This window comes from Rattus norvegicus, chromosome X (genome assembly GCF_021556685.1).
Source record: "Rattus norvegicus strain SHRSP/BbbUtx chromosome X, alternate assembly SHRSP_T2T, whole genome shotgun sequence".
NCBI classification, from domain to species: Eukaryota; Metazoa; Chordata; class Mammalia; order Rodentia; family Muridae; genus Rattus; species Rattus norvegicus.
Window position 1 is genome coordinate 124285465 of NC_141554.1, and position 15137 is coordinate 124300601.

Here is a 15137-nt window from a genome sequence, read left to right on the forward strand (position 1 = left end):
TGGATTCATTAACCATTATTATTACAATAACAACAACAATAATAAAATAATAATGCACAAAAAGTCTGTAGTAGCAAGATTTGTTTGCAAGCATATGCAGGTCTCAGACAGCTCAGAAGATGCAGCATAGATGTAGTCAAATTAAGCTTCACACATCCTGTCAGGAGTCTGTTTAAGTGGTGTGGACAAGAACAGAATGATTAGCAGAAGCAGCTCCTTTTTACTGCTTCACCCAGTCCCTTAGCACCGAGTGGCAAGTTCATCATGCTAAAGCCAAAGTAGGAGATAGCAAAAACCTGCTTTCAAGCAGAGACTGGGCCCTGCAGCCACCACACTACTGCTTTGTCTCTAAAGCCCGTGATAGGCGCAGTGAAGTCAATTTAATTTAGCTTACTCAGAAAGAGCAGGTCTTTGTTCTGCTTAACCCTCCTTAACACTCCTGCCAAAATCCAGGCGACACAAAATCAAACATCCTGTTTGTATTTTCCCTGTGGAATAGAAATCCTGAGGTTGAAATTCCTGTGTTCCTCTTCTTTTGCTTTTCCTCTTTCATCTTCTTTGTCCCTAATCACAAGGGACTTTGTAGAAGAGTTAGGAATTTGGTCCAAGAAATAAACACACAGAGGATAGGCACCCCGTCCAGTTTGCACCCTCTGAGCTTAAAAGCCATTATGGTCCCTTGCTCCATCTTTGGCCAGAGTAAATGTTATGGAGGCTACTAGTTTTTTTTCTTTTTTTTTTTTTCGGAGCTGGGGACCGAACCCAGGGCCTTGCGCTTGCTAGGTAAGCGCTCTACCGCTGAGCTAAATCCCCAACCCCATTATGGAGGGGTTGCCTCCATAGAGGCTAGATAGCTAGCCTCTCACTGCTTTAGTGTAAAGGGCTTTTTGATCTAAAGCTCTTTACATTTCTGCCCTTGGGAAGAAACATGTAGCTTCTCTTCCAGCAGGGGTGTAGGGTTGTCTGTTAAGTTACACATCAGTTTGTGACTGAGTGAATTTGTTTGCCTGTATTTTTCTTGTCTTGAAAGCTTCTTTTCCCACTTGTAGCTATTGCTGTTCTCTCTGTGGTTGTCCTTAGGTTTTATTCTGGCCCTCCTGTGTCTTTAGAAGAGAGGTTTTGTGCTTGGTTCCTTTTCTGGTTGCTGTGACTAAATATTTGACCAGACGCAATTTAAAAGAGGAAATGTTTGTTCTGGCTTACCATTGGAGGGGATCATTGTCTCATGGTGAGCAAGACATAGCAGCAGGTGGGAGGAAATGTGGCTGTAAGCTCCAGGGTCCTGCTGCTCACACTGATTTCACAACATACAGGAAACAAGAGTGGCAAATGCTGGCTCTCAACTCACAATCCCCTTTTTTAGTCCGTATAAGATCCCAGCCTATGGCATGGTGTGGCCCACAGTCAAGGTGGGTCTTTGCACTTCACGCTAATCTAGATGATGTCTCTCAGGTATACTCAGAGCCTTATCTAATCTAGATAAGCTCTCCCAAGTGTCTTGGAGGTTTGTCTCTTAGGTGTCAAATTGACAATTAATATTAATCATCACAGTCTCTAAGATTACAGGTAATTTCAAGCCTCTTGGCCATGAAATTAAGCATTTTACCATCTATACAAGTTTCTAGACTGGACTCTAAACCTGTGGTATTGTCCCGGAAGAGAGAAGTTAGACAGACCATGAATTTATATATTTTGATTCTAGAGAGTGAATTGACCAGTTGGTAACTTTCACAGGGAAAGGGTAGGGAGTATGACTGGAAGCCAGGTATAGTGACTCGTACTGTAATTCTAGCACTAGGGATGTAAATGTAGGAAGATTAGGGGTTCAAGGTCATCCTTGGCCACACAGAGAGTTCAAGGTTATCTTGGATTACACGAGGCCCTATTTTTTTGATGGAGGAATAATTGAGAATACATCAACAATTTTCTTTTCACTTTGCAAGCTTCCATTGCTACATTGGAAGAATTCCACTGAAGGAAATCTTCCTTTAATCTCAACACCTTAGAACCGTGCCCTTCAGTCATTGGAGGCAGGAAGTCCTCCTTTAGCTTTACCTGGTATACATCACCAGAGCCATACTCGGCCTACTGAACAGCAGTGCCTTTGGGATGATAAAGAGCTTTTGAGATTAGAAGTAAGAATAGTTGCTACCTAAGCTAGTTATCCAATGGCCCAGTGACATTGGTGACAAATGAAAGGATCAGCTTTATATAATCTAGTTAGAGCTCCCCTAAGTCACTGGGTATTAAGACGGTTTCCTTTTCTTTCTCTCTTTCCCTCCTTCTTTTTCCCTCTTTGCTATGATCTGATTGCAAAACAACACAGTGCGAGGATGTCACTGGTGGAGAAAGATAGCTCTTTCCAGATAAGGCAGGCATTTCATCTGGACTGACATCTAACTAAAGGCATTTATTCTTACTATTGTTTACCCGTCACTCTGATAAGGTGAAATGCTTTCTTGTGAGACAAACTGGCCCTGCTCTGATTTAAAAATGTCTCCCCTAAGTGTTTTCAAGTTCCCTATCTTAAATGGGAAAAGGACAGACATTCTAGTATATACCTCTATCGTCATAGCTAAGAGTCTGCATTTATCTTTCTAGAGAGTCAGGAAGAAGGCAGAGTATCAGAAAGGGAAGGAGAAAAATATATGAGGAAATATGTACATCTACAGATGAACCACTGGCTGGCTGGCTGACTGGAATGTATTTGAATATATGGGTGCACATAGTCCTAGCTATCTTGTAGACTAAAGGGGGAAGATTAGCTGGAAATTCAGACTTGATTATATATTTCAAGCTTTCTGCCTACCAGCTAGCAGTGTAATCTTGGGCATGTTACCTCATCTGTTTGAGTTTTAACTTCCTCACCAGTAAAATAGAGTTAATCACAATTACAATTTATTGATAAAGTTAATTTTCATGAAAAATAATACTGCATGCAGCCGGAAATATAGTAACATAAATGTATACATGTTCTTAAAGTACAATAGGCTCAGTTGTGAAGTTCTCAGGAAAAACTAGTTTTGTTTATTAATAGTAGACAATAGATTAATCAATCATCCATACATATGTGTGTGTGTATATATACATATATAAAACCAAATAACATTAAATCATTCAGATATGCTGAGTATGCTAGCATATGTCTGTAATAATGATACTCAGAGGTTTGAAGTAGGTGATTTAGGAGCAGCAGAGTAAGAACTTACCCCTGAAAAACACCAAGGGCAAGGAATCTGTGAGAGGTAGTACCTGCTTCTAATTCCAGTACTTGAGAAACTGAGGCAAGAAGACTTCCAAGGGTATGAGGCTAACCTGGCTTGTTACATAGCAAGACCTTATCTTTCAAAAAAAGACTTGGGCATGTGCTTCCGTGATAGAATACTTTTCTCACATTGATAAGGACTTGGGTTTGATTTACACACGCACACACACACACACACACACACACACACACACACACACACACAGCAAAATACTCAGATGCTCAGAATTCATGTAGTAAAGAAATAATTGTTTTAGATCAGCTTTTCTGATAGTTTGATCACCTCAGTTGTTCCTAAATCAGTCCTGAAATCATACTTTAGAAACCCATTTTGTATTGTAAAATATATATGTTCCATAGAACATACTGTAAAGAACTATGTGACCACTTGGTTTAAGAAGTGAGACATCAACAGAACCCCAGCAATTGTCCATATGCCTTTTTGCAATCAGGACCACTATTCCTGTGGTGGTTTCAATGAAATGTCCCCATGGTCTCTGTGGCACTATTTGGAGAGACATAAGAGGTATGGTCTTAGTGTAGGAACTGCATCTCTAGGCCCAGACTTTGAGGTTTCAATGCCCTCAGTGAGCCCCAGATCACTTTCTCTGTTGCCTACTTGAGGTCTGAGAAGTAAGCTCTCAACTTCAGGCTCCAGCCATTTTGTCACTTATTATCCTTGCAGGACCTTAGCCCTCTTGAACCATATACTTCATACTCACCTATAAGAGTTACCTTGGTCACGATGTTCTCTCACAGCAATGTAAAAGTAATTAATACAACCTCAAAACTTCTATCTTGAGTTTGATTTTGTTCCTCATAATTTTACCATAGATAGATAGATAGATAGATAGATAGATAGATAGATAGATAGATAGATAGATAGATGCAGCTGTAAATGGTATCAGCTGGTTTGGCCTAAGTCCTAAAACGTAGGCAGATTCTGGTTGTTTGTTTTGTTTTGTTTTGCTTTGCTTTGTATTTGTTTTAATTCACGACATGCAACCGAAGTTGGAACATTTTCATTAGCACATAACCTCCCATCGTGTGAGCGTACCAGTCTCTTTGTTGTAGAGGGACGCTTGAGTTGGCTCTAGTTCGGGAATACCATGGATGGCCACTGTTTCTGCATGTGCCAGTGTTTGCCTGGTTTGCTACTAGGCTCTTCGTTTCCCTTATGGATTTAGATTTTTATTCTTACAAGCTCTAGGTGTGGCTTAGATACAAGCCTTTTATTACCTGAGTATCATACTCAGACTCCATAGCTTGCCTGCTTGCCCTTTCAATGATGCTTTAGATAAACATTCTGCATCTTAGTAGTCTTCTTTTTCTAACAATCTTTTCATTTATAGTGTTTCTTTGAATTTATCTTTATCTCTGTGTCATAAATATGTTCTCTTATTTTATGCTCTAAAAGTTTTATTACTATAGATTTTATTTTAGATTTATATTCCAGATCACCTGGAATTGATTTTTGTGTACGATGTAAAAGATGGTCCACTTTTATTTCATCATGCAGATAGCCATCATAGCATTTGTAGAAAATGCTATTTGTGCATTCAAAATACTCCCATGGCCCTGTTTTAAAATGTTACATTTGTCATAAGTCAAGAATCCATGTCTGGGTCTATTCCTGGGCTTTCTATTCTGTTCCATGGATCTATTTGTCCTTGTGTCGGTACACCCTGTTTTAATCACCGTGGCTTTATAATAAGTTCTGATGCTTGGCGGAGCTAGTCCTCCCACATCCTTGTTCTTCAGATGTGTCTTGGCACTCAGCCCTTTGCATTTCCTTATTGCATGTAGAAATCAGCTTGCCAAGTTTTTTCCCAAACAAATCAACAAAAAAATAACTCCTTGCGGTGTATTGAGATTCAGCAGATGTTTATAGTCTTTTTTAATTGATTTTTTTGAGAATTTCATATCTCAGTGCTGTATTTACATAATTTTCACCTTTCTCCCTCCAACTTTTACTGTGACCCTTCCTCCTCCTTCTCGAATCATTGACCTCTTCTTTTGACCTTCTTAAATTAAATATATACGATATCATATAATATGAGGCTGAGAGCTTCTTCCTCTCAACTGAATACTCCTGGGAAGTCAAAATAAGCTGATCAATAATTCTCTCCCCTTTTCTGTGCTCACCATCTTATTAAAGGTGAGCCCCCTTTCTTAATAGTCATCATTAACTGACCCCTAACTCCTGGTCCTGTGTCTGGCGAGCCTCTCTTTATACAAAGTAACTCTCTGCATCTGGGAATATGCAGGACATCTTTCATTTGGGGTGCCCATGTTGCTTTTAAAACATCTTCTTTTCCCAAAGCAACTAAAATAAGATCTAATAGAAGTATGGTACACGTTTTTATATGTAGATAGATGTATGCACACATTTTATCTATTGGGAGTGACCACATTAGCAATATTACTCATTACTGCTGGGGAAATTATCCATCCTCACAAAAGACAGACAACCAACTGTTACTTAAATAAAGAAAAAATTCGAGGTTAGCAAACACTGAGTTTTTCCCCATAGTAACATGATGTACAGAGTCTAAATATGTGCATGCATGTGTGTATCTCTCTGTGTCTATCTGTGTGCTTGCAATAGACTCAGGTAAATGGGTTGGCTAAACAATTTTTTTATGATGGACTCTATTCAGACACATTGAGCACTAATCTGAATTTTCTTGGACGAGACAGGGAAAGTCTAGAATTAATTAATAATACCAAATGATTTACTTACGCTGCAAAAATGAACCAATGCATCTTTCTATATATGTAGCTCAGGAATGAAAAGAAAATGCTTTTCTGAGGTGTGACAGCACTCTCCATGAAACACAAAAGGAGTACCCCACCCACAGGCTTTGATAAACAGTACTGTGAAACCTTAACCCGCAATGTCCCTGTCTTTTTTTTTTAATCTTACAATTTTCTCGTATTCATTTTCTAAATTTCAGATTGTTCTATGAGCCAGTCACAACACCTTGTGGGCACACCTTTTGCTTGAAATGTCTTGAGAGATGCCTGGATCATAATGCAAAGTGTCCACTGTGCAAAGACGTTCTTTTACAGGTAAACCCTCCCTTCTTTGGTTGTGTTAGCTTGTTTTGTATTAACACTGTGCTCAGCTGGATCCTAAGCCACTATACCGTGCTCCACCAAAATACACCACCCCCACCACCTGTTTATTTCTGCTGTCTCCTAGACATCCTTTCCCTCTCCACGAAGTCCTTCAGGTAAATGAGGCAACGTCTAGCTTTTCAATACGGGTCAGTAATGAAGTTCATTTGTGTTAGAAGCCAAAACATGCAATAGATGGTAAACACAAGGCTTGGTTCTTATCCCACTGTGGTCCCTCATAAACAATAATCTTGAGTGAATTTTTGTTTTCACTATCCTTGAACTAGATAGCTCTGACTTCTGCATACAATGATGTTTATTTGTTCTTCAAAGAGGTCAGCTGCTAAAGGCCCCTGCCACCACACCCTCAAACAGCCCTCTCAGATCTTCAAGGACGTCTTTTTTTTTCTTTTACAGTTACTCAGGAGCCACTTTTCTTACTAGCAGATACTTGACTACTTGTAAAGCTCTGAGAACTTCAGAGTCTTTAAAATGAACCCCACCAGCTTACATCTTCAAGTGGGCCTTATCTTGTCTTGCTTCCCTCCTTCAGAGACTTATCAGTCTCAGCTTACAACCAGTGTTACTATTGCTTTGTGCTTAAAATATTTGAAGAGAGGTAGCAGATGCCAGATTAGCTCTAGAGAATAGTAATACATGCTGTCCCAAGATTGGGAAGCTGAGATAGGAGCTTTTGAGTTCAATGTCTGCCTAAGAATCATGGAAAGGCCTTGTCTCGGGAATACAAGAGACTATCTATAGGTTCCTTCTTGGGTCCATAGAATTATATGTTAAGATTTTTCTTGACTCTTGACAATAAGAAGATGGAATGAGTTCATCATCCAGGGTAGCCTTGAGGATGTGTACTGGGATTAGGAAAGTACTGAACTCATAGCTTTCCTTTGATCAGGATTTGCAACCTGATTGCAGATAAGAATTCCATGGTCCTATTTAAATGAAACATCTATGGTGTGTTAACATGACAAAGCTCAGATCAACAGAAGGAAAAAAAGTACCATATGCTCAGCCTCTAGACTCTATCTAGAGGCTGGCACTGTTACAATTTTAGGGTGTCTGCTTCCTGGAGTTTTGTTTTAGCATGACCAGAGGGGTCACTTTCCTCCTTAAATTGCCTACCTCTTGAGTCACTGCTTTCTTCTAAAGCATGGGCCTAGGCACTGTTTTTTTTCTCCCTATTGCCAGGCAATGGCAGTAGCTGATAAGGCGTCTTGTAGGCAGATGCTGTGGAGTCTCAGACTCAGAGGCTAAAAGGTAATGCTCATCTATCCCTGTATTCATTCAGGGCCATACTTACGCCATTTAACAACATAATAAATATTCCAGTCATGTTTGTTGCAGAATAGAGACTCCTGGGGAAGAAAATTGTCTAAAGCCAGCAGTTTGGTACTCAGGAGCTCCCTCTACAGGGATCTACAGCAATCAATTCTCATAGATACTTATTATTTATTTATTACTATTTGAGGAGTACACATGAGTACTATATTTACTTCCTTTTCCCCTTCCACTCTCCATCCAATGCTGCCCGTGTTTCCCCACTCGCTCCAAATTTTGAGACTTCTTATTATTTAACTGTTTTTTCATGTATGGTATGTATATAAAAATATAATTACAACTTCCTGAGCCCCTTTACTGTTGCTCATATGCATATGTTCTTGAGGTTTACCACTTGATATTGGATAACCAATTAGGGGGCTTCTCCCTAGAGAAGGCTGATTCTTCCTCTCTCGGCAGTCCCTAGTTGCCTGTAGCTATTCATCTAAGACTAGGGCCTCAGAAGATTTCCTCCATCCACCTTGACAAGTTTCTGGTGTTGTCACTTGTTCAGGTCTTGTTTAGGAAAGTGAATTGTTAGGATTTCATGGATACAAGGTTCCTAGTATATAAAAAGAAAGCCATCTCGAAGCACACAATCTGGTCTCCTGGTTCTTCCGATCTTTCTGCCCCCTCAACTGCAATGTCCTGAACCTTGCAAGTAGAGTCTGTGTTGTAGTTGTATCAACTGGGGATAAGTACCACAGTGAACTGTTCTCTGCATTTTGACAAGACCTGTACTTGGCTGTTAGCATTTGTGTGATATTTATTTGAACTAAAATTAAGACATAAAGACTTGATAATATCTAGGAGCCAGGCATTCAATTGGGATGCCCTATTAAATTCAATAGGGCAGGGCATGAAAGAATATACCAACATTGCCTTTTGGTTCCCTGAATCCTTTGACCAGAGTCTTTTAGCACTTCCCAGAGAGAGCTTATAAATATAACAATAAAGAAAGCAAAAAGGAAATGTGCTCCACCCCTCTTCAGTTCACACATGAACATGAACTCAAATCCAAAGCTCCAGCTCATCTGTGAGATTTTCAAAAGTTTAATATGATTATTTTCTTTGTTAAAATATTTTTTCTCATTTTAAAGGATCAATTGTATATTTTTTAAGAAAAATCAAAACTCTTGGCATCTAAAAGATACACATATTGTGGCTGTATTAGCTTGCAAATTATAACACTTGAGTGATTTGACTACTATCTGTGTTAGCATTCTGTCTAAGCTCCACCTGCACAGTTACCTGGCAACAGCCAGGTATGCCCAACTCACTATAAAAGGGGCTGCTTGCCCCTTCTCATTCTCTTGCTTCTTGCTCTCGCTCTTCCCCTTTGTCCTTTCGTGCTCATGGCCTGCCCTTGCTCCTCTCCTCTTCTACTCTAATCTCATTAAATCTTTCCACATGGAACCATGTTGGCCTGTTGTGGTTTATCCGGACACAAGGCGAGATTTCTACCCCAACAATCTGGACTACATCAGAAGTTTTCTGTGACCCATATAACAGTTCATTACCTTGTTCCTCTTCTAGTGCTTGCCATCAAGAAAATACAGCAAGAATGTAATAATGGAAGAACTCATAGCTAAGTTCCTACCAGAAGAACTCAAGGAACGAAGAAGGCTTTATGAAGAAGAAATGGAAGAGCTTTCTAAGTATGTATATACATGTTTCTATTTTCCATTTTATGCACACCAGCTCACGAGAACTGTCACATTTCTCACCAGCTCCTTACTCAAATGATATCCTGTTAATAGTTTGAAATAACCACAGTGAGAGTATTTACACCATGAAGTCAACAAGTGCTATAGACTGCCCCCTCCCATCCCCCTCAGAAGCAAACTTTTACCAAAGAAGCTCATCAGTCAAACCGCAGAGCCACCTGATACACCTCAGTACCACTGAGTGCATGGTGTGAGCACGAGTGAATTAAGGAGCAGCTTGATTAGGAGGCCACATAGAACAACGAGAAGATTCCTTTGAGTCCTGAAATGGGTAGTGGAGTTGTTAAAGAGTGGTGTGACGTACACCTGGGGTTAAGACTCAGCTGCACGACTGAGTGTGCTTTGTAGTCCTCGATATGCTCTGTCACCTCTTTGGAACTCACTTTGCTTGCCAGTAACTTGAAAAAGATAGCTCTTACATTATGGACTTGTTCTGAAGACCCAAAGAGTTTGAACATAGCAAGCACTGGATACGTGGCAATAGCTCCTGTGTGTATTTCCTCTGCCACACCCAGTGTGAGAGGCGAAGGGTTGGGATGAAGACGTAATTGCATCTTCAAAGGCTCTGCCTGTTGTGCACATAGCAGGAAAAGCAGGAAATAATTGCTAAGATTGATTCCACTGACTGCTGCCCTCCTCCCTGCCCTCCACAAGGGTCCTCACACAGAGCATTCTGAAGGTGAACTGTTTCCTGAGGGGGGACAAACTCTTCTGCTTATAGGCCCCCTGGGAAGAGACCATTTTTGAACAGTGCATCCTATTGGTTTGGATGTGCCTCTCAGCTCATATAATATTTTTCTCAGACACTAAAAATCTTTGTTTCTCATTGACTTTTATAGTAAAACTACTTTGTACATTTTTGTTTTTTCCCCCCTGATTCTTCTCTTAGCCTTGAACCTCTCTCAATCCTTTTCTCAGCTATCACTTAAGGTTGTACTAGAACATACCGAGGGGCTTTCTGTCTAAAGGCATCTCAGACCTATCCCCTTTTAAGATGGAGGCAGATGGCAGATGGCCATAAATTTCTTGGCTCCTTAGGTATAGTGTCCCTGCACGGAATTTACTAGATGATTCAGAGGAGCAGACTCTATGAAAAGCTGGTCCAGTTGGGGTTTCCCAGTGGGCCGTGTGCGTGAATTTTCAAGTATATTCCTGTATCCCAATTCCAGAGTGAGTGCACCAGTCAGTATCTCTGAAGATATTGGCCCAGCCATCTAGATTTAAGGGTCCCCCATTATTCTGATGTCCAGAGGCATTTGAGCATCACTGGAATATGTTATTCTTGGCAGTCTGCTGCTGGCTACTCCTCCTGGCTCAGTCTGCTCTGAATGATCTCTGAAGGCTTTGCAAATTGGAGATGCATAGAAGGACTTTGCAGGTTTTCTAAAAGCTGGTGCATGTGTATCATCAGTGCCCTTCTTCATGTCTCAAACAAAGTGCGTTGCCTGAATTTGTCCATTTGGGCAGAGAAAGGAGGGGAAGGAGGAAGAGCGGGAGGGAAGAAAGAAGAGCTGTCATGTACACTAATCAACAAACTTAGCCTGTACAATGACAGTTTAGGCTTTCAGCCTTGGTGTAGTCTGCACTGGATCATGGTTCTTGGCTACAGCATCAGGGGTATTTCAGTGTTTTTCTATCAGTCATTAAACTTTGAAGACTCCTTATCATGACATTTGACCAATCTTTCTGTGTTCTGCTCCCTTGGATTGAAATCCATCTCATCTTCTCTTCCCGACAGCTTAAATAAGAATGTGCCCATTTTCGTGTGTACCATGGCCTATCCCACCGTTCCTTGTCCCTTGCACATCTTTGAGCCTTGTTACCGCCTGATGATTCGAAGATGTATTGAGACAGGCACAAAACAGTTTGGCATGTGCCTTGGAGATCCTGTCAAAGGGTAAGTGAAGAGACCTAGAGAGCAGGGAAGTTGGATTTCGACTTCACTTTGGAAAGCTTCTAGAGGCGAGGTCAACAAGTCCATGAGGTTAGACAGCTCAAAACAGCGAAGCATCTAGGAGGATGATAAGTCTCTCTTGATTTACAGTATGAGAGGCTCCCTTTTTAAGAGAACCCTAGAGGGAATTTTTCATCCAGCAGGTGGCAGACATTATAAAATGTCTTGTAGGCTATGCCCATAGCTCAGCCTGCCTACCAGTCACAAAGCCTTGAGGTCTATCCTCAGCACTACATAAACCAGAAGTGGCATTGCTCATCTAAAATCCCAACAATGGGGAGGTAGAGGGAGGAGAAGACAAGTTTTAAGGTCATTCTTGATTACATGTGAGGTTCAAAGCCGGTCACATGGAAGCTTATCTCAAAAACAAACAACACAGACAAATATTGTCTTGTTAAGAGTGTTGAACCCTGGAATTAAGCTGCCTACTTTTACATTTGGCATGTGCCTTGGAGCGTCTTTTGACATTGGACAAAACATTTGGCTGTTCTGTCTCCGGTTTGTTAAGTGAACATGATGGTGTGCCTACCTAACTGGTCTTGCTTATTGGGAGAACTGATGAGTTACTGACGCACACCAAGTACTAAGTTCAGTTCATGGCTGAAGGAAGCTATTTTGGATATTGTAACATAATGCTGTATAGTAAACACTAGGTTTTTTTTTTGAGACAGGGTTTCATAGTATATCCCAAATTGGTCTGGAGCTTACCGTATAATCTAGGCTGACAGCAAACTCGTAGCAATCTTATTTCAGCCTCTCCAGTGTTAGGATTACAGGTATGAGCTAAAACAAGTAGCTTTAATCATTAGAAATGTGTCCCTACATTTATCGAGACTATAAAGTCTACTGCCAATATGCCAGCATCTGATAATAGCCATTGTTTGTACAAATGACTAAATCCAGAGCTTTGCGCATGCTAGGTAGCTCAATTCTATCACTGAGCTATGTTCCAAGCTGGTTTTATTTTATTTTGAGACCAGGTACCTCTAACTTGCCCAAGTAAGCCTCAAATTTGTGATTCTCCTGTTATTAGTCTCTTTTGTATCTAGGACTGTAACTGTGTGCTATCATGGTCAGGATGCGATAAGGCCTTCTTATGTTCTAACATGGTAGAAAGACAAAGAGAAAGTGAGATGCAGGGACTCCAACCTGCCTCTTAACAGTGACTGTGCTCTTGCAGTAATTAATCCATTCATGTGGGCAAGGTCCTCATGGCCTGCTCACTTCTTAAAGGTCCTGCCTTCTAACAGTGTTAAAATGGCAAATAAATTTCAACATAAGCTTTGAGGAGGATAAACATTTAAGCCATAACACTGGCACATAGTATATGCTCAACAAATGGTAGCAGTTATACTGTTGTGCGCACATTCTTTTTTCACAGATGTTTCCTATTGTGTAGCTGCTGTGGTAGATCTGGGCCTAGAAATCCTGTAGTGATCATCTCAATGTGTTAAGAATGGCTGGAGTCCAGATCAAGAACAATAGAACTCGCCAACATTCTATTTTGATTTTGATTCTCAATAAACAGGTTTGCAGAATATGGCTGCATCTTGGAGATCAGAAATGTCCAATTCTTTTCTGACGGCCGATCAGTGGTTGACAGCATAGGCAAGAGGCGCTTCAAAGTGCTCCATCAGGGTCAACGGGATGGCTACAACACTGCTGACATTGAATACATTGAAGATCAAAAGGTGAGGGTGGCCAGTGCCAAGAAATCTGAAAGCCAAATTATCAATGTAGCTTGATATACAAAGATGATTGCAAAGGGATTTCTCAGAATTGCCTTGAGGCCTTGGGGTTTCTCACCAAGTTGCTCCTGAACTGATACTGCTGGACTGCTGCCCAATCGCGCCCATAGTCCTCCCTTTTCCCATCCTTCTCCTTGCTTAGCTGAATTGTAGTTGTGCTTAACCTTTGTCTAGGCTAATCCCTAGACTCCTTCAGCCAGTCTCTGCTGGGAACACCAAGGGCTTGATTTAGCATGGAGTCAACACATAAGAATTTTTAACTATAGATTGATTTATATTTTCCAACTCATTTCTTTTGAGATTATTGTAGATTCAAATATAAATTTGCATTTTTAAAATGTGCAACCTGCCCAAGAGCACTCTTTCTAAATCACAGTTCTTTGCCATCTCTGAAGGCCAAAATGGTCCCGTTTCCAATTAATCCTTGCTTTTCTGAGCTAATGGGTAGATGAAGATGTCAATAACCCTGTGTTCAATTATATTCCTTATGTAGTGGATTAATACATGACTATTGGATAAATGCATTTGACCTTGAAGACATACTGAGGCACACATATAGTCATATCTGCCTTCCCAGTGAGTAGGAAAGAAATGAATGTAAAAATGAAAGGAGTAGAGGCGTGGCATTAACCAGCACAATGCATTTCACTCATCTGCTTTCAGCTGTGCCAGCTCAAACTTCTCTGCTTGCTGGTTCAGACACTGTTATCAAACCATTCTTTTTCCTGCTCTCTCTCTGCCATATTGGTATGTCAGGTGCTAGGTGTTCCATATTTTACATAGGAGAAAGCCAGACGGGTGAAGGGGTGTCAAAACCAGTTCTGAGACGGATGGAGGGCATGGAGGTTGCTTCACTCTCATTCTGATGGTTTCAGGTTCAGGGAGACGATTGTGCTGAACTCATGGGATTGCATAACTGTGTGTACGAGCAAGCGTCATCATGGTTTCATTCACTCAAAACATCGCTGAAGAATCGGATACTAAATCACTTTGGCCCAATGCCAGAGAAGGATGAAGACCCCCAGGTATAGAAGAATATCTGCTTATAACAGGTTGCCCCACCAGGTGGAATGTCCAGGGTTTGTGATTAGATGGGTATGTAGTTGTCATCCAGCAAGTCAAGTGCAGAAATGAGGACAGATAAGGTATTGTGTAGCTAGGGAGTGAGCATCATGAGTAAGGCCAAAAAGGTCTGAATCGGGTGAACAAAGATAAATAGTAGAAACCTAGAACTGAGACAGATAGTGAGAAATAAATGAGACAAGAGGAAGGGAGGACAGATACCACTAACAGAAACATCAGTGGGAGTCCAGAACCACACCATAGTAATGTCAGGGTGACAGCATCTGTACAAAGGCCAGGAAGTAAGAGAGATGGACCAAAGGCTACTACTTCCAGTCAGCTTCATGTCCCCATTGCTGCAGGGACTAGGAGGTAGGGTCAGATATCCTGTAAGGACGCAGCTGTAGAAACCTTCCTATCCAGCCTATCTATGCATAGCCCCTGCAAGTTAAGACCCTCAGCATTCTTCCTAGCTCGAGCAGGTCCTAAGAACACTGACCCCAAGGACATAGTTTGTTAGGTTCTAACTGATTGTCTTCTATGAGGATCAGCTCTCTGAGCTCAAGCTGCAGATCCACAATCTAGTAGGAAAGCAGGGAGAGTTGCCTTGCCTGCCTGCTTTTAATCAGGCAATGTTTGTGGGGAATTCCAATTTGGAGCTTAGATGGTCTATGCAAATGCATACTTTCTTCATATTCTAATCTGCCTGTCCCACTGTAGTATCAGTCCTATAACTACTAATTTGATTCTTTTTTTAATGTATGCTTCCTGATTTTATCACTATAGAAAGCTCTGAATGAGCATATATGTGAGACACACACACACACACACACACACACACACACACATATATATATATATATATATATATATATATATATATATATATATTCTGATCTTTCTGCCAAAACTATGTTGCCTACTTTTCT

General features: G+C 40.8%; 1 protein-coding gene across 2 annotated transcripts in view; it reads left to right on the forward strand.

Moving 5' to 3' along the window:
- Positions 1-15137, forward strand: part of Lonrf3 (LON peptidase N-terminal domain and ring finger 3) — a 38626-nt gene that overhangs the window by 16004 nt on the left and 7485 nt on the right. For both annotated transcript variants that reach the window (XM_087599328.1, NM_001191585.1), the window contains 5 exon segments: positions 6223-6337; positions 9254-9375; positions 11183-11341; positions 12927-13089; positions 14022-14171. In XM_087599328.1, coding sequence (XP_087455454.1) covers positions 6223-6337; positions 9254-9375; positions 11183-11341; positions 12927-13089; positions 14022-14171 — 709 coding nt within the window.